This window comes from Lepisosteus oculatus, chromosome 11, assembly GCF_040954835.1.
Source record: "Lepisosteus oculatus isolate fLepOcu1 chromosome 11, fLepOcu1.hap2, whole genome shotgun sequence".
In the NCBI taxonomy this organism is placed as follows: Eukaryota; Metazoa; Chordata; class Actinopteri; order Semionotiformes; family Lepisosteidae; genus Lepisosteus; species Lepisosteus oculatus.
Window position 1 is genome coordinate 15,092,067 of NC_090706.1, and position 21,830 is coordinate 15,113,896.

General features: G+C 42.0%; 1 protein-coding gene across 2 annotated transcripts in view; it reads right to left on the reverse strand.

Annotated features, from left to right (window-relative positions):
• Positions 1–208: 208 nt before the first annotated feature.
• LOC102683314 (proto-oncogene vav) overlaps positions 209–21,830 on the reverse strand; it is a 47,683-nt gene continuing 26,061 nt past the window's right edge. For both annotated transcript variants that reach the window (XM_015349270.2, XM_015349271.2), the window contains exons 5-27: positions 20,679–20,787; positions 18,982–19,080; positions 18,362–18,430; positions 17,419–17,522; positions 16,829–16,928; positions 16,236–16,331; positions 15,740–15,808; positions 13,401–13,487; positions 12,187–12,272; positions 11,746–11,881; positions 11,447–11,556; positions 10,223–10,324; positions 9,688–9,782; positions 9,517–9,539; positions 9,366–9,408; positions 6,686–6,822; positions 5,409–5,477; positions 4,962–4,993; positions 4,669–4,785; positions 4,006–4,093; positions 2,129–2,243; positions 1,402–1,553; positions 209–1,209 (exon numbers count right to left, since the gene is read on the reverse strand). In XM_015349270.2, the coding sequence (XP_015204756.1) occupies positions 1,156–1,209; positions 1,402–1,553; positions 2,129–2,243; positions 4,006–4,093; positions 4,669–4,785; positions 4,962–4,993; positions 5,409–5,477; positions 6,686–6,822; positions 9,366–9,408; positions 9,517–9,539; positions 9,688–9,782; positions 10,223–10,324; positions 11,447–11,556; positions 11,746–11,881; positions 12,187–12,272; positions 13,401–13,487; positions 15,740–15,808; positions 16,236–16,331; positions 16,829–16,928; positions 17,419–17,522; positions 18,362–18,430; positions 18,982–19,080; positions 20,679–20,787 (2,092 nt within the window). In that variant the 3' untranslated portion in view covers positions 209–1,155. The remainder of the gene's footprint in view (positions 1,210–1,401; positions 1,554–2,128; positions 2,244–4,005; positions 4,094–4,668; positions 4,786–4,961; positions 4,994–5,408; positions 5,478–6,685; positions 6,823–9,365; positions 9,409–9,516; positions 9,540–9,687; positions 9,783–10,222; positions 10,325–11,446; positions 11,557–11,745; positions 11,882–12,186; positions 12,273–13,400; positions 13,488–15,739; positions 15,809–16,235; positions 16,332–16,828; positions 16,929–17,418; positions 17,523–18,361; positions 18,431–18,981; positions 19,081–20,678; positions 20,788–21,830) is intronic.

Consider the following 21,830-nt stretch of genomic DNA (forward strand, 5'->3'; position numbering starts at 1 on the left):
ACTTTAGACATGGAAGCTGATTGAAACATCTGGCATTATATTTCTAGAAATATAGTGAAATATGTTTTCTGTGGTAAAGGAGTTGCAGGAACCTGTGCCAACTTTATCATCTTAAATATCAGAATTAAAAAATCTGCTCCTGTAATACAACCTGATTAATGAGTGCTACATATACAGTTCCTATCAATCACAGACCTTTAAATAAATATAAGGGGAAAACAAATGCATTATTTATTCAATAAGGACATTACATTCACTATACGTGTGCATTATTTTAAACGGTGTATCAAGACACAAACCAAGAAACTGAGCACAAATTTGGCAACACAGAACGGTCTTCTGGAAATCAGACTAATGATGAGAGGAGATGAGCAATGAATTTCCCACGCTATGCAACCTGCCCCTGCTTTACCTGAGTAAGCAGAAATCTGACAGTTCCCTGAAGTTTCAAGCAAAAACTGTTCCCGTAAGTCACAGTCGTAACTGGAAAACGCTGACAGCAGCCACATTTCCTCAACTGGGACAAAAAAGAAGAAGTTGCAGGTAGCTCCTCCTTCGTCATCAATGGGGCAGCACTCTTCACAGCTTTCTACACATGCTTGCTTATGAAATTCACTGTTGCATCACCAGAGTTGCTACTGATCAGAAAAGCTGCAGGTGGCAGCTCTAGTGAAGGCAGAGATTTGCCCAAAGTACTTAAAGGTTTAGCACCAGCTTTGACGTCCATTGTTTTATTTACGTTAGCACTGGGATCATTTTCTCATCGGGATGCCAGCAGAATTGTGGTACTACAATCACCGCCACAGCCAAGCAGGAGTGGAAGGCAACAAGAAACAAAGCCAACCAAATAAAAAGGCTAAAATAAGACCATCGAAAAGTCCCCCCATGAAGGGCGCAGGGTCTGGGCTTTTCTCGAAAGACAAAACAAAAAGAAAATCAAATAAATAAGAGGCTGGGGAATGCCCGGGGGACAGTGTGGCTGTGCGGCTCCACTGGTGGGCGATGCTGGGAGTCAAGGCCCATACTGCCCTCCCCTCAGCCCCACCCCCAGTGTGGGTCCACTCAGTGCTTATATGAAGAGTCAGCGTGCCCCTGGATCGGCCACCCATCTGCACTTTATCTCAGGTTGTCAGGAATGTCAACGACGCCTGTCTGTCAGCAATAGTCGGAGTAATCCTCCTCTACGTAGTTGGCTGGGAACAGGCCAACCTGAGTGAAGAAAAAAAAAATTAAAGTCTGGTACTGCTGCCGTGGCCATCCTCCTTTGTGTTAATGTTTGGTCTCTTGCCAAGAAACAGGATTTCGGAAGAAAAGGTAAAGAACAAGAACAAGGAAGAGGGAAATACAGGAAGAAAGTGAATGACAAAAGGAAGAAATAAAGTCAAGAGTGGTCATTCTTACCCGTCCGTACACCTCTCCTTTCCACCAGCCACTGGGTGCTTTCTTGGAGATGATCTTGATAATGTCTCCCTCTCTCAGAGACAGCTCAGTACGGTCCCGTGCTGAGAAGTCATAACGGGCTCTGGCACTGCCGAAGTACTTCACACTGCCACCTGAAACACACAGCACAAGGGTGGAACCCACAATGTGCTCACAGCCCATAGCACTTAATCCACGAAGAGCATACAACATGTAGCACTTGTAATGGCACAGTGACACTCCGAACATGGTGTGCTCAAAACAGAATACACAAAATACATATGCACACAACACATGGCACCGAATGCAAAATGAGCTACGTGACTACTTAATTCACAGTGCACAGAACACGTGATTCTCAATACACATTGCAGTAAAAATCACACTCCTTATTTACACAGATTTACTCAGATAAATATCTATATATAGGTGTACAGTATATTTAAATACAATGCAGCACATCACAAACTGTACTGATGAAACACAAAAATAAGGATTTCTTTCATCTGTGCACATCAGGGCAATTTCTCTCAGAATTAGGTACTGAGCACAAAATATCCAGCTCTCAGGACAAGAACCAGCACAACCAGGAAGGCCTCAAGCTCTTTGCAAAGGTGAGGGGTTTATTCCATCCATTCCTGGAATCTTCTGAGACAAGAGGGCCTAGCAGGGAGGAAGGAAGTGGGGGTGGAGGAGGACAGGTACCCACCTGGAGAGGGCGTGACACAGCTGTGCTCAGGTTCCTGGAAGGGAAATTGTAAGGTGGTATCCAGGTTCTTAAAGTACTCCTTCAGCGAGTTGTGCTTATAGAACTCCACCAGTTCCTGTAGGAAAAGAAGACAAAGCTCTAGATCTGCAATTCCAAGACTGAAGTCCTGAGAAAGCTGTTCTCTTGAAAATTAGCACCACTCCATTGAGTTAACCTGACCAGCATGGGCCATGCCAGGTTCCACAACAGGACTGCACACAGGTGATTGAAATGATCTGAGCCCAATTTGCAATGTGACCTACAACACCTGATGTGACATACTGTATACTGTGATGTGATCACTGTATCAATCCACCCATTTTCTAACCACTTTTTCCAAATCGGGGTTGTGGTTGAGTTGGAACCAATCCCAACAAGCAACAAGCACAAGGCAGGCTACACAAGCCTGTACAGGATGCCTGTCCATCACAGGACAGACACACACTCACTCCAGGGCCAATTTTCCCAGAAGCCAATTAACCTGCCAGTATATTTTTGGACTATGGGAGAAATCCCACAAAGACATGGGGAGAACATACTATAACAAATGGGGAGGGTACGAAAATTAGAGAATAACGGGAATGGACCAATCGGTAATGATTGTAAGGATTTCTCCAAGATTATACAGTACCCGAGAGGCACGTGAATTCTTTATTCTCTGGCATAACGTTGGTGAAAAGAGTTCAGAAAGAATTCAGGCAAACTTGGCAAACAAATATTTATTTATAGTGACAATGCAAACACTACACTACACACAACATAAATATACAACACACACATTTCCCTATGTCCATGACAAGTTTACAGACATGACGTTTCAGAGACGTATGTCTAGACCACCAGGGAAAACCCCAGACTGCTACCAAGTATTCATCTTATGCCTACAGAGGTCACAAGAAGACATAAGGTGCCTTCTAAACTAATAGATTACAACCTATGATTAAATCTCTCTCTAACCCAGATGACACACATGTAATGAGAGCCTATTTCCCTACTGAAATGCACCCACTAAGCAGGAGAGGCAGTTTTAAAATGAGGGTTTCTCCACTCCAGAGCTCCAAGCTACAGAATAGCAAGATCTCTTTAGCAAGACTCAAATACTTAGCTCTAATAGTCTTCTCGGATGATCTTCAACAAGGATCTCTAGCCAAGATTGTAGTTTCGTCTCCTCCTGTCTCCTCTTTCTCTTGTGGTCTGACCTTTTTTCCCCCTTCTATCTCTTGTCTTGATCTGATATAATATGGAGTCTTTCTGGACTGTTAATTGACACTTAATCTTTTACCCAGAACTTAATGGACTAACATAAGCCAAGGTGAACGTTATGGTTGCTATGATCCCCTTTACATCCTCTTTGCTTTGAAGCTTGAAATGTTTACACTGCCAGGTGTTACACAATTTATCTAGATTCTTCAAGACACTTCCTAGACAACTTAACCCATTGCTGTAACAATGCAAACTCCATGTAAACAGGACCTCAGGTCCAGAATTGTCCCAAATCACTGGATTTAGTTCCATAATTTCTAATGGTATTTGGTATAGTGTAGCACAAAGCTCATTTAATGGTGTAAGGAAATCCAATACTGCATGCCACTTAACAGAGTGTGTATACAATGCATTGTAACTTAACACATTGTAACAAGCAAATGTCACTTATAACATTTTGACAAATCAACATGTTATCATAGAGCAGTACAGTGTGCTGAGGATTACTTGTGCATTGAAAAAAAAGATATAACAAAGGAAACACATTGACAGCTGGACTAAGCTGGCTGTATACCAACTCAACCAGAATCATGGAGCTCAAAGGGCAGCCAATGGAAGACAGAACAAGCACCTACTATTAATCCTCTAAATGCCTTCTTCTCATTAATGCGGTAAAGCCCCTCGGCTGTGGTGATCTTGATGTGTTTAATCTCCACGTTGTACCTGAGAAAAGAGGGGAGGTTCTGGTCAGTGTTGGGAAATGAGCCGGCAGGCATGTTCTATACATGGTCCAAGAGATCGAATTTCACAGGAACCAATGCAGCCACAGCAGGGAGTCAGTGGTGCGAGAGGTGCATGTGCTTTAATGGGATAGCGGACAAATAGCCCAGCAACAAAAGAGAAATGGCAGAGAAGGCATCAGTACACCCAAGAAAAGATGGGAATGACCTTCACAGAAGACAGGATCCCATTCCCGGTAAAAAAATGGGAATGTTCCACTCCCTTGGGATGTCATAGCAAATCAGGCCATTCAGAAAGATGATTGCCCAGGTTTTCCTATATCCTATGTGTATTAACCTATATCCTGTGTGTAAAAGTATATTGCACTTCCTCTTTTTATACAGAACCTTGTGAATTTTGACAGTGGTAAAAAAAATTGGTTTCCTATTTTTCCTACATCCCTGCAGACTTTCTTTTGGAGAGCGGTGCACACTCTAACAACAGACCATTGGGGTCTGAACCCTGAACTAGCGGGAATTGCACATGGTAAGAAATTTGACGGAGGAGGAGGGTCTCACTTGATGCTGATGGCGTACTCCCCTGCATCTTTCTGTCGCTGCCGCACCAGGTATGTCCCATCAGATCGGCTCATCAGAAGAGACTCCGCCCCTGCCCGCTCCATGCTGCCCGCGTACCTGCCAGCAGACATGGCAAGAGTGTTGAGGATTCATTTTCTCCGATTTCTCATCCTAGACTTGTCTCTGTGCTCATCGACCTCAAGCAGGAGTGGAGCCAGGAAACCCCCCCACAGCCCAAGCTTTAATGCTACCGTTGCAAGTGTGTTGTCATTTCCAAGGAAATTTCTACTCACCAAGGGTAAAAGGACAGGTCTGGGATGGGCCTCTGTAAAAAACAGAGAAATTGCTTTGAGACCATTTGATACAAGTCTGAAACAGTTAATAGAAGTCAGGAAAACGAATGACAAAAGGTGTCTCTGTGCCTAACTAAGTTCAATCCAACTTCAACGAAACTGCGAACAGGAATGGTATGAATGTGCATGAGAAACTGGACTTTTTATTTAGCAGATTACCAACAGTGTGCTATTTCAGCCTGGGAGTATCTTTTATGTTCTAGTACTGTACTGATGATCTGCTAGTTTGAAACAAAACAAAACTGCGGGGTTAGCACAGAACTCAGGCGCATAGGCCAAGCTGTTTAACCTCTTCTTTAGGTCTTATTATGAATTATGAAAAACGAAAACTTTCTGGAGTCAAATAATTAATAAACAGCAAACACAATTCATGAATCAGTTACTCACAGCTATGAAGGGCTTGACTTTAGAGCTCGGAAACCATCCTGCAACTACTCCTGTAGTGATATTCCTGCCCTGGAGTGGGGACAAAATACCATTTGATTAGGTGACAACACTATTCAAGTTCCTCCCGAGACTTACAAAATAAATTATTTTGTCTTCTCTATAAATTCAATTAACAAATTGAACATAAATTAATTCTCTACATAACATATCAAAACACAAAAAAAGCAAAGCTCATCAGAGATCATTGTATACCTCTAAAGTATGGGTTCATATCAGAAGTTTTTTCTAGGGGACTGAAAACAGAAAGTAACATTGGCAGATGGTGGGAGATAGTTATTTCTGTGTTGAGGAGGGTAGGCATGGTTTCACAGAAGGAGCAAAGTGTAAAGTGAATGTGGAGAGCACTGAAGCGTAAATACACTGATTAGAACAGCAAGTTATAGAGCAATTATACTTAATTTAGCAGCTTTATTTGTGATAGCACCCATTCCGTCGGTACAATGGTTCAGATAAAAAAAAACATTCCAACATTAATGGGCCCCAGACTTAAACTGTTTATTAATCAGGCCAGCAGGGGGTAGCCTTTACACAATCTTCAGCTCTTAAGTGCTGCCATTGGGACATAAGCGATTAATTAAACAAATTACTGGAACTTGTAAATCATATTACTTAAGGGAAGTGCAAGTGCTTCCGACTGTTGTTGAGCGACAAGGTTACTCCATCCATTTTTAACTGCTTCTAAGGCAGGGTACACAGGATGCTAGCCTATCACAGGGCGGACACACACAAACACAGACACGCACACACTCACAACAGGGCCCGTTCTCCCAGAAGCCAGATAACCTACCATTACGTCTTTGGACTATGGGAGGAAACGGGAGCACCCAGAGGAAACCCATTTGAACACGAGAGAACAACAAAGTCCATGCAGATAGCACCCCGAGTCTGGAATTGAACCCAGGGCCCCAGCACTCAGAGACAGCTGTGTTAACCACTGCACCACCATGCTGCCAAAAGGTTACTAATATGGATTAAGTATTAGTATTGTGTAGTCACAATAATACTTTGAATTTGAAACCTTAACAGGAGCCACATGGTGCTTATAAAAAAAGAAATGATAAGGATTTATTCTCTGCAGTTATATGGTGCCTTTTGACTCAAAGGATCCCAATTGTCCATTACTGGGGTGCAGGCCCCACCTGGGCGACACAAGGCGGTGTCCAGCTGTCGATTCCGTACGACTGCCGGAAACTGCCCTCTCTCCAGCCGGTCCTTACCTCCCACCACTGGAGGTCAGCCTCAGCTCGGGTCAGCTCGATGATGTCGCCCAGGGAGAGGTGCAGTGGCTGGCCGAACGCCACTGGCGGAGGAGGCAGCCCATAATACTCGCTACACACCTCCATCTTGGGCAGACCTGGTGGGAGAGGGAGCAAGACCATCAGAATTGCCTGACTTTTTTTTGAAAATATCCAGCACCACCTACCCCTCATCCACGACAGTGAGGCTTCTGTTGGATTGCTGATCCCTGATCAAGATTCAGCTAAGAGACACCGAAAGAAAATAAGCCTCATTCGTTTGTATACTCGAACATGTGACACACACAGATTCTGACATGTAACTTCTCAATTTTGTTACTGGGGAAAATGCTTTCCAAAATTCCTCTGTGACACCTTTCAAAATACCAAAGAAACAACTATTACGTTATCTGCCTGACGCTTATATTCAAAGCTGCTTGCAACTGTACAGTTGAATGTTTTTACCGGAGTGATCTGAGTGAGGGGCCTTGCTCAAGGGTAAATAAGCAGAGACTGACCCAGAATTTGAACCTAGAACTTTCCTGTTATGAGTGCAGTACCCTGACCACTAACTTCGCACTGCTGCCTACGTTCAGAAATGAAAACAATCTTATTTCTAAGAAAAAGATACACCCACACTAAGCTTAGTCCTGGATCAAATCAAAATTTTGACCACCTGGTCAATCAGACATCACAGAATCGGGAATTAGCCAGAATTCATGACTCGTCCACAGTGGAGAGATGTGAAAAGCCTCTCGCAAAAAGAACATCCACTATGAAGTGACAGGGCGGTGATTGATGGAGAGATTGGCCAATGAGCCAAAACTTTGATTTGTACTTGCCTGTAGCACTCAATGTTCTGCTTTTCAAGCATCCTGTAATACACATGTGCCATTCATGTGAAATTTATGAATGATATATTACTTTTATAATATATATATACTTTTATATTACGTGATACAGCTGCTCAAAAGAGAAGAAAAATTACACCAAGTAGAGGTAACTTTTATCTGTGGCTCTGCTTTACATTATACCATTATATTATCATGCACACTGTACTACGTCAGGTTACAAGTGGTCACGCTCCTGCCTTCACTTTGAGTGCATACTTCCCAGCATTCAAAAGGGGAGTCCTCCCCCACTATGACCCAAAACCATCAAGTTTTCAATTTGGTCTAAATGTCAACCAAATGTCAGATAACAAGACCAACTCATAAAGTGATTCACAAAAAGTCCAAAACCGCCTGAATGGTTAAAATGTCACCCATTTACCACCTCGAAGAGGAAGGCCTTCCTCTCGTTAATTTCTTGTTTTCTTGGGATAAATTCAACACTTCTCTTTGCTGCCTGTCCAGCCAACTGCCGATTCAGGCCCTCATTCGCATAAGGTACGAAGGAGATTAAAAGCGAGTATTCCAAAGATAAGGGACGTACGAGACAATCATGGAACGAAACAGCTTTATGTGCACTCATATGTGTACCCACTCATGTTTGCACGCAGACGTACCCCATGCCGAACATGCCAAGATGATATACTAATGTGGACATGACACCCATAAGAAATATTCTGTCTCACCTCTAGTTCCCCACACATTCCCAATCTTTGCCTCATTCTTTCTAGACAGTGTAATGCAGGGGTCATTACACTAGATGCCCGTTGTCTTCAGACATGCACCTCCTGATATGGGACTTATCTCACCTCTGCAGAAGTCACACGTCTGGCTCACATACATGTTATAAGGGGTCAGTAGGTGCACAGAAGACGGAGATCATTGCCTGACACATATTCCTCAGAATGCTGAGGGGAATGAGATGTTGTCCTCAGTCTCATGACCTGTTGGGGGTCCATCCTTGACTTGGATTATCTCTGTGTCCGCTGGTTTTTGTTCCAGTTGGGCGCTAAATCATTGCTGCTAATCAGTACCCGTAACTTAATGCTTGCTGATGTAGCCTTTGTTCTGCACCCAGGCTTTGGGATTTCACAACTACCCCGACTAAAGTTTATTTTAACCAACTTTCTTTCCAACAGAAGTTGATACAGTCTCTCATCAACCTGCTAATATGATTCCTTATTTCTGACTAAAAACAAGAAGCTCCATATCATTTACAGACCTTTCTCATGTTCTTAAAAGAAAATAGGTGATCACTTTATGAGACACAAACACAAGTGAAAATAATATGGCCAACACCACCCACAGTGTTTGTATTTTTTTCCTTCGCACCTGAATAAGGGAAGTTCTGAAACTGGGCTGATAGCAATTACAAACTCCATACCACGTTTTGAAGAGCTGAAAGCAAATACAAGAGTATGGCTCACTAAGAAAACTAAAATAAATTTCCCTGTGATTAAGAACTTGGCTAAAGAAAAAAAGAAGACAGTCACTGATAACTCAGAATCACTGCCACAAGTTAATAATAAACAATAATTCTTTTAAGGCACAAGGCTATTTTTTTATTAGAATTATGCATTGGCTAAATATTTACTCTTTTTCAGTACAGGACAACTTACAAATAGCCCTCTTCCCCTCCCTCCAGGTCCTTGATCAGGGCTCAACCTGAATAAAGCCTATAAATGTACTTGCCCATGTGCTTTTTTCATGAACAACAAGCAATGTTTAAAATACAAATGCAATGCAAACTATGTTTTAAAGTTCTCTCTTACCGGGGTCATTTTGTCGGTGAAGTGTGGCTCTGTTGTTTTTGTTCTGGAAGAGGAGAGGAGCAGTTTGAGAGCATGCCCAGTTTAAAACAACAGACACTTCAATCGATTTCAGTATTTCAGTAAGTGGATTAAAAAAAAAGAAATCACCTACTTTTCTGATTGTAACAGAGAAATCTGTAAGGACACACACAGACAATCTGGAGTTAGTTTAGCCTCACACGGGACAAAAACTGAAGTTACAAGATTGATTGATTGATAATGTATAAATGAGAACATTGCTAGTTTGAGAGAAAACATGACAAAAATAAATTAAAAAAAGCACCTGAGTTTCTCCCGCAGGGAGGCACTCTTCCCAGGCACTCCTTGTGTGCAGCTACCTTGCAGCGTGTGCAGCGATACCCCTGGAAGAAGATGCCCCTGGGGATCAAACACACGGTTTCAGCACTGCGCACAGGGTTCGGACATGGTCAGGAGGAGGGTACCCTGCTGGAGCACTGCAGGGGAACTTACAAGAAAACACTTTTACGGCTGCTGTTCACGTTGTAAGGGCAGGAATGATGAAACAGGCAGAAAGCTTAACCCAGGTCTAGAAATTACTTTTCCCGCCACATGACGCTTGACACAAATGCTCAGCTAACAGAAAACAGAAGCCAAGCCTTCGTCAAGGTTTTCTGGTTTCTTTTGGTTTCCTAACGTGCATTACAACTGCAGGCTTGCAGAGAAAAAAAAAGGAAGCACGAGATCAGATTGTTGGGGCGGCAAGCAACATCGTTTTCGGGCATCCTGTTTACAGCACCTTTTGTTTCTTCAAAACCACTTTTCCCTTTTTTCACTTTAATTCACCTTCACTCTCTCACCTTAAGAGCATCTGGCAGGCCTTGCAGGAAGTGGTGTCATCAAAGCTGTGCATCTGAAAGTCATGGCTATTGGCCGTGCTGTTTTCTGGGAATATGTTGGACCTATTGATGCAGGAAAGAGACCAACATGAGAGAAGTACCACACAGAAAGATGCATGCAGACGCACAAATGCTTGTTTCACTGGTTTTGTCCTATAACCAGGCAAGTGAACCGTAGCAGATTCCTGGTTCGGATATTTTTGGGACTTGTATAAACCTTAATCCTAAAACCACCATGATCTTGAATCCTTTCATTTAATCTAACTGGGAGACATGTCACATCTGTACAAAAGTGGAATGATTAACCTGCATGTTTGACATTTCCAAAATAGAAATGGCAAATGGCAACAAGCCTATTTCCAGTCCATAATCCCATATATCAGCATGTATTTAAATTCAAAAGTTATAACAAGGAAGCCACTGTCAGGTAAGACAACACTCACATTTTCTTGGAACTGTCTTCTTTATGTAAGGTTCACTCTAAAATATTGTGATTGCATCCTCTAATTGCATCCTCCAGTTCAAGGACAATTATTTTTAAGTAATGTGCAATGTCATTCATTTACAAATACATGTGCACGTGCACGACTACAATCTTTTTAACAGTACTGGCAGAAAGCTTCTCCCAGATCTAGATATAATTTTTCCCACCACTCAACACAAACAATCAACTAACAAAAAAAAAAACAGAAGCCAAAACCTTCAACATGGACAATTTTTTTTCCAAGCATGCATTACAATTGCTTTCTTGTCAAAAAGAAAAGGAAGTGTGATATCAGAGTGTTGGGGCAGCAAGTTTCTTTTTAAACCATGCTCATTTTGGGGCTTCTCCACCTTGAGCTTTCCCACCATGATCCTGTAGAGGTACAGCTCTTTCCTCGCAAATGGGGACTTGTCTCGGTCACACACCCATGTTCCCACTGCAGTCCCCAGTAGAGACAACAATCTCTACAGTTTGCATCAAGCAAAGGAGTGAGGCAGACTCTAGCTGGAAATGCTACAAGCTCACAATCTGCCAAAGTGTTACAGAGGTCAATCACTGTTGAAAACCAAACTGCCTGACTAGCATACTGCCTACTGGGAGAGTCTCAGTAGCAGTTATGTTAGTGATGTGACCTGAATTAATTATGTCAATACTAAAGAGTAGCATTGCTGTTTTAAAATAGCCTTTTAAAATTTCCTTACAGAGCCATTTCGAACTGCTCTAGCCATTTCTTCTTCAGCTCCTTGGTTTTGAAGAAGAGGTCGTAGCCGCTCTGCCCATAAGGGTCAATTAGGCAGAAAATGTGGGACCACTGCAAAATAGAAAAAGAAAGAGAACATTAAACACCTGCATGCCGATTTTCAAGTCCTTTTCACTCTGTGTGAGGCAATATCTGGTGATGTAGGAAGACTTCTAAGACTCTTTTGATGCCCTGCAGGGGGGAAGATGCATTCTCTCTGTGGGGCTGGGTTGGGGTGGTGTGGCGGGGAGTGGGAGGTACCTTCTTGTTGTCCTTCTCCCCCGAGGTGTCGTCACGGAGCTGGTACTGGTACAAGTTGATGGTCTCCTTCAGCTCCATGGTATCGCTGGTCTTCTTTTTGCACACCACCATGGCCTTATCAAAGAGGAAGGCATACCTGCAAAACACGATGCACATGTGCACTGCTCAGATGTTACTCATAACATAGCGAAACAGTATTAGTTAAAATAAAAGGAAAGGTCCTTTTGGCCCACCACGATGCTTTTTATTTTTCCAATGCTTCTTGAAAGTTCTGAATGACACAGTTAAACAAAACTTTATCCAAGGAAGGATCTCTTATTTTCTTTCTTAGGCACACTTGCGCTGAGCCTCTAAGTTCTTCCTTTAGCTTAACTGATTGATTGCTTGATTCATGCTGCTCAGAGATGCCAACCCCTTTAACAGGAAGACACTTGCACGCACCTGTCCTGCTTGGAGCGTTTCTCTACACCACAGATCTTCAGCTCTCCATCAATCTTGGGTCGACCATACATGGCCAGGGACTGTGTCTGGGAAGGAAACAGTCATTATGTTCCAGACTTATTCCTGTTACTCTTTTGGAACTTCAAGGTTTTACATTCAGGTCCTGGCACTAATTCATACAGTAGTGTTTAAAGCACATGGCTCAAGGGGATTTAAACCCATGACCTTGAAGTCACATAGCACTCAGCAGCAGTCAGCAGTCCACTTAGACTAGTGGAGCATAATGGTCGCATCTGTAACCAAGGTGCAGACTATCTCCACTTTACTGAACAGAAACAGCCAGGTCCTATGGAATGGGTAACAGCTGTCCTCTTCTTCCAAAGAGCTCATTTGAAATGTTGATGAGAGTAGCTACAAAGATGACTCGGAACCTTGAGAAAAATTGCAGAGTGCTGAGTTATTGTTTCATCCAGCACAAAAGGATTCTGATGAGTCAGCAAAAAATCTGACAGAGAAGCTGGATGCACCATAGGCCCCTGCAGGAGGCCTTAGAGAAGTACTCATGTCCCTAGCCTTGCAAAATGGAGTGGAGTCTCTTAGAGAAATCACTCTCTGATACGCTCCAACTAATGCACAAGTACAGCAGAGTTACCTTAAGCGTCCAGTTCCTCAAGCTGATCTCTCAAAGTTCTTTTAGCCGACCTTGAAAAACTACCCTGAGAAGCTGAGGAGACCACTCTCCATAGCCATTAAAATCATCCTCAGCAGACATCTGGATTTTGATAACCGAATGGTGCACTTGTACTTTGATGTGACATTCTACTCAGTTTGTTTTGCACCAGTACAGATAAAGTTGCTAGCCACTTCCTGCTCGATATATAGCCAGGCACCACAAGCCCTCAGCAAAAGACAAAAAGCCATACAAGCATGGTGATATGCTGCCAGTTTACAGTAGTGTGCTGCATTTTGTGAAGAGTGCAAAAGTGAGACAACAAGATCCTTTTAACACACTAATATTAAACAAGTTTCTAAAAGCAAGCCCCTTTGCTACACTGCAGCTTTGATGCTGATGAATGAATATGTCAGTGACACAAATGTATAGGATTGGAGGGATTAGGCTGATGCTGTGAGTTCAGCCCACAGTATGTGGTATCAGACAAAGACAGAACGAGACGATCAGCACACTCCTCCCCTCCACCCCTCTAAGGTCTCACCAAGTTTTCAATGGAAAGCTGAAATGAGGTGATCTGGCGGATGATCTCATTGTCACGCTTCACTTCGTTCACACACTGTGCTAGGTCCTGCAGGACAAGGAAGTGAGAGAGAGAGAGAGAGAGAGAGAGAGAGAGATCAGTGAGTCCGTGAAGTGCTATTAGCATCTTTGCAAATCTGGGAATTCCTACGGCCAATCCACAGAATTGAGAAATCAATTCTTGATGGGATTTATATTGAGGAGAACAACACAGGCAAAAGTAATCAATTTTCTTGTAAGATAAGTCAATATCAAAACAATATATGTCAAAACAATAAAAAGTATTACTACTGGGCTTTTCACCAAAATTTCTAATGACGTAGGCTGCTGATGCAACTCTGTTCTGTAGTTTTGTGCAACATTTGCTGCAATATTTTAAACCAAAATATGACAAAACTTACGGTGCTTTACAAAGAACTAGTATAAAGGGGGTGTGTGCATGGTATTTTCCAGTGCGGTATACATTTTCTACATTCTATTTTTTTATTTATTGCAGGTGGAATGTTTTATAGTTTTTTAATTAAGAATAAAAAAGTTTAAACATTTTTAAAGAAAACTCTACCTGTTTTATAGAACAGGTGCAGATGTGCCCAGATCAATGAGCCAACACTGTGATTACATCTGGGGACTTCTATGCTGTGAGTTCTCAAACAAACACAGAACACGCAAAGAAACCCCCTGGCCATCACTGCAGCAGCCTGTTACAGACCTTGTGGTGCATTTGAATCTCTGGTTTATATTCACAATGTAGTTTGTTCTGGCCCACTATGACCATGCATTGTACTAAGCAGTTATTAAAAAAGGATAGATGGGCAGATGGCATCAATGTTTTTCTTCACTTTGGAATTGCCAATTATTCCTTTTCAAATAATTCATCATGTTTTGAGCTGCGGTTTATAGCTACTATCCTCTGTATCCCCAAGCAGAGAGCGAGGATCTGCAATCACGCTCCCCATCATGCCCACATATCTAAATTGATTGTCTTTTACTATTCAGAGCTCTGCAGTGCCTGACAGTAGTGAGATGCTGTATAGAAAGCTATGACAGTCCTGTCTGATTAAACTCACACCCACCACTTCAAGGCTCCTTGCATTGTGAGCTATCACTTGGGGGATTATGGTCAAAGCCAGATAGTAAGTGACCTAGGCTCAACCCAGTAACATCTCATGTCCACATCGACAGTTCAAAGTCAGTATAAACTTTCAGAGCTTCAGACCAGGTTTTGAGGAGAAAGGAGGGGGTAGGAGTAAACGGATTAGGATGTCATGCTCGTCCTGGTTGCTGCTCTGCCAGCCAATCACTCAGTGCCAGTTTGACAGGAGACCTGGATCACCTGGAGACAATTTAGTACCTCATCCGCCTTAAGTGATTCAGTGATTCAGGGCTGCTCAAACTCTGCTCAGGGCTCCGTTATCAAGATGCATCCCTGAACCCCTTGATCTTATTTTCTCTGAGTCTCTGGCTCTCTGTTCTCTGTGCTTTGTTGGATTCCTGACCTCTACTTTGTTTCAACTTTGTTTCCATATCACCCCTCAGCTCGGCATCGCCACTGTGTTTATCTTGGCTTGGCTTCTTTGGACTATGTTTGATAAGATTTCCTCATTCTGCCTTGGACTTTTTTGGGATTCACTGGCTTTGATTCTTTCCTGTTCAGCTACAGATCTGAACTGTGTTCCTTCCAGCTATGCTACCATCACTGTACAGCTCTGCTGTCACAGAGTCCCCAGCCATCTGCAGCACCACTCACTCAGCTCTCCTGCCAGTGTGCAGCCTGCAGCTTGTCTGCCAGTGTGCATGCTTTCTTCTCAGTCCAGTACTTGTGTGCATGCAGCGCTGCTGCAGTTTCCCCTGACTGCACTCTGCCTGTGCAGTTCCTGCCTCATCTGCCTCTCACCCAGTGAATGGGTTCAGCTTATGACTCAATACGCTGCTCGTTCCACTAAGTTCTTCTATCAGACCCAGTTATGAGATGTGAAAAGTTAGTAGTCGTATCTCTAACCGTTTTGGGATTCCTTCTGATACCTCTCTATCCTTCTCATTGTCTCTAAGAATTATTTTAAATGCTCATTGTTCATTTTTATTCATTTCAATGTGCTTAAATGTCACTGAAAAATTAGGAATTACAATTTTAAGGGGGTCATTAGAGCACTTAATACCAGAATCAATTATTTTCCAAAGGGGAAAAGATATTTGCTTCTTTCTTCAGTGCAGTACAGTATGGGGAAGCACAAGATGGCTCAGTACAATATAAGGATGTGATTGCTGGAAATGTTGACCAAGAAAAAATACACAAAGAGTCACCTTCATGGCATCCAGAGCTGTGCGCAGGTTTTCCTTTTCTGGGGGTTCGGTGGTGTGCTTGACCAGCTCCTGTGTGCAAAACAGAAAAGAGTCAGGGAATCACAATGCAACATAACAATATTTTACACCCCACCATCGTTTAGTGGAGTGTACAAGTCTTGTTAATGCACAAGTATTGCACAGATGTAAAAGGGTGCAGCTGTGTGTCTTTATGATGCCAGGTACAAACAGGGAAATTTGTATCTCTGATGAATACACTTTACAATTTAAGGGAGGGGTCACCTGTAAATATTGATCAATAAAGCAAATAATCGGTTTAAATGAATTTACAGGTGTTCTCTGTTGGATGATAAACCTTCTCTGCTAGACCAGAAGACAGAACCCCTACAGTATATCTCATTGTAAGCACCCTAGACTGTAATGCCAGTCATTAATTGTGCACATATCACCCCATTTTGCATGTTCTTAGAACTCCAACATATACACGTGTGTTTACCTGTAACAGGAGGTGATATTTGAGGACTCTCTGCATGGGGACCATCAGCAGGTCACGGAGGGAGAACCTGCCATTGTTTGCTCGTTTGGCGCACTCCTGCAGCAAGGAGCACAGAGAGAGAGAGGCACCGCAAGTCGGCTTTGAGTCCCACTTTATACAGAAAGATGTCTCACAGCGCGGAGCTAAACGAGCCGAATAGACATGCAGGGGGAGGCAGAACTGCAAACAGCACAAATCCATTGCCTTGATCCTTTCGTTAACAGAAACTGATGCAGAGCAATATCTTACTCCTCTGTTAAATACCTCAACTTTCACTTCTAGTTTTCAAGAAGTGGCGTGATGCCTGGTGTGTTTAATTGATCTTAAGCAAGATCAAGCAGGAGCTGGTTTTCTACCTAAATAAAATGACTTTATCTGTTAAACACATCAACACCTTTAGGTAAGAAGATAAATGAAAGACACTCAAAATACTTTGGAATCCTTTTCATCCATTTTTCAAAGATCTTACACAAACACAACTAGCTTGTATCTGGAACAGCTCAATTCAACTGGTCAGTCCTGATCACCCCTCTCCCCCCTTCACATCCACTGACCTCCAACTTCATCCGTACATCCTCCCTCATGCTGGCTATCTTGTCCAGGTGTTTGGAAGCTGCCTCCACTTGGCTACAGTACCGACCATAGAGCAGCAAACTGCAGACACAATCAGTCAGTCAATCACAGCGCCTTCCAGACCAACAGGACACAATCAAGTACACAGCATAATACAACACAATACAGCACAGTAAGAGATTAATTTAACAATTCACAGTACAGCACAAAACAACACAACACTATATGACACAATGCAGCATGACACAGTACAATCCTGTATTGTTTTTTAAGTACATATTCTGTAGCACAGCCCACACTACAGTATAAAGCTAATCTAAAATCAAATTTTTTTCCCCAATATAAACTGAACAGCTAAAATAGGTTTGTAACTCTAAATGACATAATTAGTGACCTTCTATTGGAATTCTATTGGAGGGAGGCGAAACGTTATGTAAGACACATCCAGATAGTCCTAGAAGAGTAGTGTCTTTTCTTTTTTTCGATTAATACGTCCAGCCTCATAGGTTAAAATGGGTAATGAGCCTGCGGCTGTCATGCCAGGCCCCGAGGGGACGCACTGTTGTCCTACCTCTCCTTGTACTTGATGAAGACCTGGTACAGATTGGCTGCTCCCTGCATCATGATGGAGCTCCGGATTTCCTCCAGCAGGCTCCGATGGGTCTTTGCCAGCTCCTGCAACAGCCACGGGTGGAGCAGGTTAGTAGGTGCTTCCTCGGTCACAAACAATTTGTTGGAATCACAAATCCAAACCTCCCATACCCCAGTCTGATAACATGTTTAAACCAAGACTTCTGTTGTTTCCATCTATTCACCTGATCCACAAAGTGGCATTTGGGTCTCATATTAACCATTTGCCATTTTGTAGACAGAACCACACTGGGTTCGAGAGAACACTCTGGTTCTTTATGGAATGTGCAGACAGATTAAATATTGAGTCCCCATTGTGGACACTGCTGTTGTATCCCAGAGTGAGGTACTCTACCCCAGCTGTATGACTGGGGACCAGAGTGTGCTGGGGATAGGCTCTGTAATGGATTAGCATCCCATCCAGAGGGAAGGGTCTTCTGCTCTTTGTTCACTTAACACCATCAAAATCAGTATAAGATCAAATATGGATGTTACCTACTTCACCTAAAACAAATCTACATTTCAATTTGCTTTTTCGCTTTTTGCAATATTGAATAAAATACCTAAAATGTGGGTGAAAAGGTACTTCTTTAACAATTTCATGACCAGCTAACAACTTCAATACATTATTTCGAAATTATACCAACCCTGTATTCACAGAGACTAGTAGAGTAATTGGATTTATTTCAGATTGATAGTTTTCAAGCCATTTTTATCAGCAGGTTCTCTAATGATTTTTCACCTACAGCTTCCAAAAGGCAAATCAAAAACAACAGGTCATTTCTTGACTTTTAGGCCATTGTTTTATCTGTGAATCTACACCCTGACTTCAACAGGTGCTATTTGTCACACTCACTTTCACATGTTCAAGGACAAAGTTTTACCTCAATGTTGATGAAAATATTTTCTATATCTTGAGGCTGTAGAAATCTCTGAAGGGGTTTCATAAAGTGCTGCAAGAAAACAAATAAAAAGTCTACATTATAATAATTACTAATGATGAAATTTTCAGAGAACTCGCCACTGCACACACTAGTACATAAAGAAATACAATTTAGCATCTCTGATTATGTGAAAGCAAAGTAACACGTGTTCTTTTATCTAATAGGATGAAGAAGGCAGTGTTTCTCAGAAGGGCACCAATACAGGGAAATCTGTACAGTGATAGTACAGCTCATGACTACATGTGGACATAACATCAACACTCACTTCCCCACCAACGACAGTTATGCACAAGAACAAGAAAAAGACTAGAGGAGGTCATTCAGAGAGTCAGGCCCATTTGGTTGTTCATAGCTCGCTGGTCCAAGGATCTCATTCAGCCATCTCTTGAAAGAAACCAAGGTATCACCTTGAACCGCATGACTAGGCAGCTCGTTTCACACTCTAACAACCCTTTGGCTGCAGAAGCGCTTCCCGTTCTCAGTATCAAGTGCACTTCCGCACAGTTTGCACTTGTGTCCCCTTGCTCGTGCAATGAAGCGGGCAAGACGGAGCAGCTCACCTGTAGGATAGACTCTAGCGTGTCGGTGTACTTCTCCTCCGTCTGTTTGATCTCCTGCAGGCAGCACTGCCTCTTGTCCACCTCTGTCATCTTGTGATGCTGTGGAGACAGATAGTGTCTGATTTACTGAGGTACACTGGGTCTTATTCTCTGGACAGTACATTCTGTTAACAGGCTTCACTGAACTACCTCGCTCTCCATGTGGGCTGCTGGCAAATGTATTCTATACTGTGACATCTTGCCAAAGTATTTATAAGTCTTTTATTAATGTTTTATACCTGTGAAATAATTCATTATAATAATACAATTTTAAGAGAGGAATACATTAAAAAAAGCATTAACAGAGTGACCTGTGACAACCAACCACTGTGGCAGACAAACTGTATGTTAGAAACAAACCCCAAATCCTGACTATGGCCTGAAGAGTACCTCAAACCATAAGGTTATTTGCAGAAGTATGACACTCAAAGTATGACACTTTAGAAATGTATTAATGACATTTAGTTGACTATGTATTTGGGAGGGCATAACGTAGTGAGTAAGTCTCTGGACTCTTAGCTGACAGGTTGTGGGTTCGAGTCACTGCTGCATATACTGCAGTTGTACCTTGAGTGAGGCATTTTACCCCATTTGCTCCAGTCCACCCAGCTGTATTAAGTGGGGACCAGCATTGCCAGGGAGAGTCATCCCTGTAAGGACTGGCATTCTATACAGGGTGGGGTCACATGCTCACTAGTACGTTGAACACCACAGAAACCAGGCAAAACTCCACCCAGGTGAGCTGCTGTGGCTTGAATATGGAAATTATCTTCCAAATATCTGTTTAAAAAGTGTAGTTTACGTTTCATTTTCAATTTATTTCAAAGGTAAAGAGTAAAAAGGGGCTCTTTTTTCCCAGATATTGTACTTTGAAGTATTGAGAAGTCTTTAGAAACATATTATCACTTGATTATAACTTACAGTATCTGCACTACTTATACTACTGTTATATAACACCTTTATTATTTGTGGAACATTAAAAAACATTTATAAGCAGTGTTTAATATGGAAGGCTTACATATTACTACTCCAAAAATGTGGAGAGGGACATATATTAATATATCACAGATTGTAGCCAATATAAAACACGCTCACATTCACATGTGAACATTATATTTTTACTCCCAAAAAAATGCAAAAGTGGCATTTAAATTTTAAGTCCAACTCACAAGGCTTTCTGGATGCTTAAAGACCCAACAGGCTATCTTAAATACTTTATTACGATTATCAATATGGGTTATTGCTACTATAATAATGGTTCTGTATTATTTGTATCGTTGCAGCCCTGAAAAGGAGGAATAATGCACAGCAGTAACTCCTGGATTTTCATTATAGTGATTCATGTTCTACATTCATCTTCAGGGAGGCTGAATTGAGTGAGAATGAGTCAAGACGATGAAAGAATTGTTGTCCTCTAGGCAGTGTGATTTCCTTCCCCATCACAACTCTGAATTTATTTGGAAAGTCCTCACTATTCATTTGGAATTTTAAAGCTAAAAAGGGCACTGAATTCAAGGTACAACATTATGAGCCTCCTTGTAAACCCTTCCATTTTTTTTAATCAAGCCGTTTTCTAATTAAGCAATTGCAGAACGAAAGCTCTCCTGTTACATGAGCTGGCTGTTCGGGACTCAGGGAGAGGGCTTGTGTCTCCTCACCGTCTCAGGAGGGGCCTCCGTCCTCATGAGGTCCTCGTAAATCTCGTCACCTTCATCGATGTCATCCTCCACGCAGTCGTACAGATCGTCATCATCCTCACCTGTATCACTGTGCAAAACAGGTACGCCTCAGCATTACAATCCCACAACCTGCTACTTAATTACAATGGAGAGGATTAATTTCTAGGAGACAAACCACTATGAAGTTTTTCTACAAGATCTGGGATCCCTTTCTTGAACGTTTTGAAAAAGACTGACCTTAATATGTATCCCTGATTTTTTATACATCCAATCATTTTGTGATCACTTTTACCACAAACTGTAACTCTTATTATATCAATAAGAAAACTGCAAAAAAGCCTACGCAAGTTTGAGCTTTTTTTTCAGTCTTGATTGTGTTGTTTTTTGTATGTCTGTTTCATCATTTTTGTTTACCGTTTTAAATTTTCAAAAATCACACAACCTACATTCCGCCTTCAACTACAGTGCATTAAGCTTGCAGTGAAAATGATTTGGATTACATTATGCAGAGGTTAGATTTATCCTTCATGAAGGTCATCTGTCATGTTGTGTAGCAGCAGCAGTGAAATATGGCTGTGAGAAAGGTGTGACAGCTGACATTTTGTAAGGTGTGCTTTTTTCTTGTTTAAAATATTCCTTCCTTGCTGGATTTCAAATATATACTCTGAATCCAAATCAGTCATTTTCCTAACCCAATGTTTCAATGTTTATGAGGAAGCATAGGAAGTTGGATGTATCTTGCAATGGTGAATCATTTGTGTGAACTTCAGAGTAAGCTTTAAGAACAAAACTTTCAATCCCGCACTGCTTTCCAAAGGGCCTTCACAATAAACTTATTTAGAAACTACACCAAAATGTGCAATGACCTTTTGCATCCCTACATGTAAATTAGTCCCACACAAGCAAAATTGTTTTAATGCGTAGTTTAAAACACGGTCAAATTGTACCATAATTGCACTGTTAATAGAAATTAATAAGCTTGTGAGAACAGATTGGATGGCAGGTGACAAAATGATATTTTTCACACATGGCCTCCTATCTTGAGTCGCAGTCAGCACTTCCTGTACAGCTGTGTCACGTTTTTTTTGTTTCCTTTTCTTGTACAGAAATATTTCTGGCTCAAATGTATGC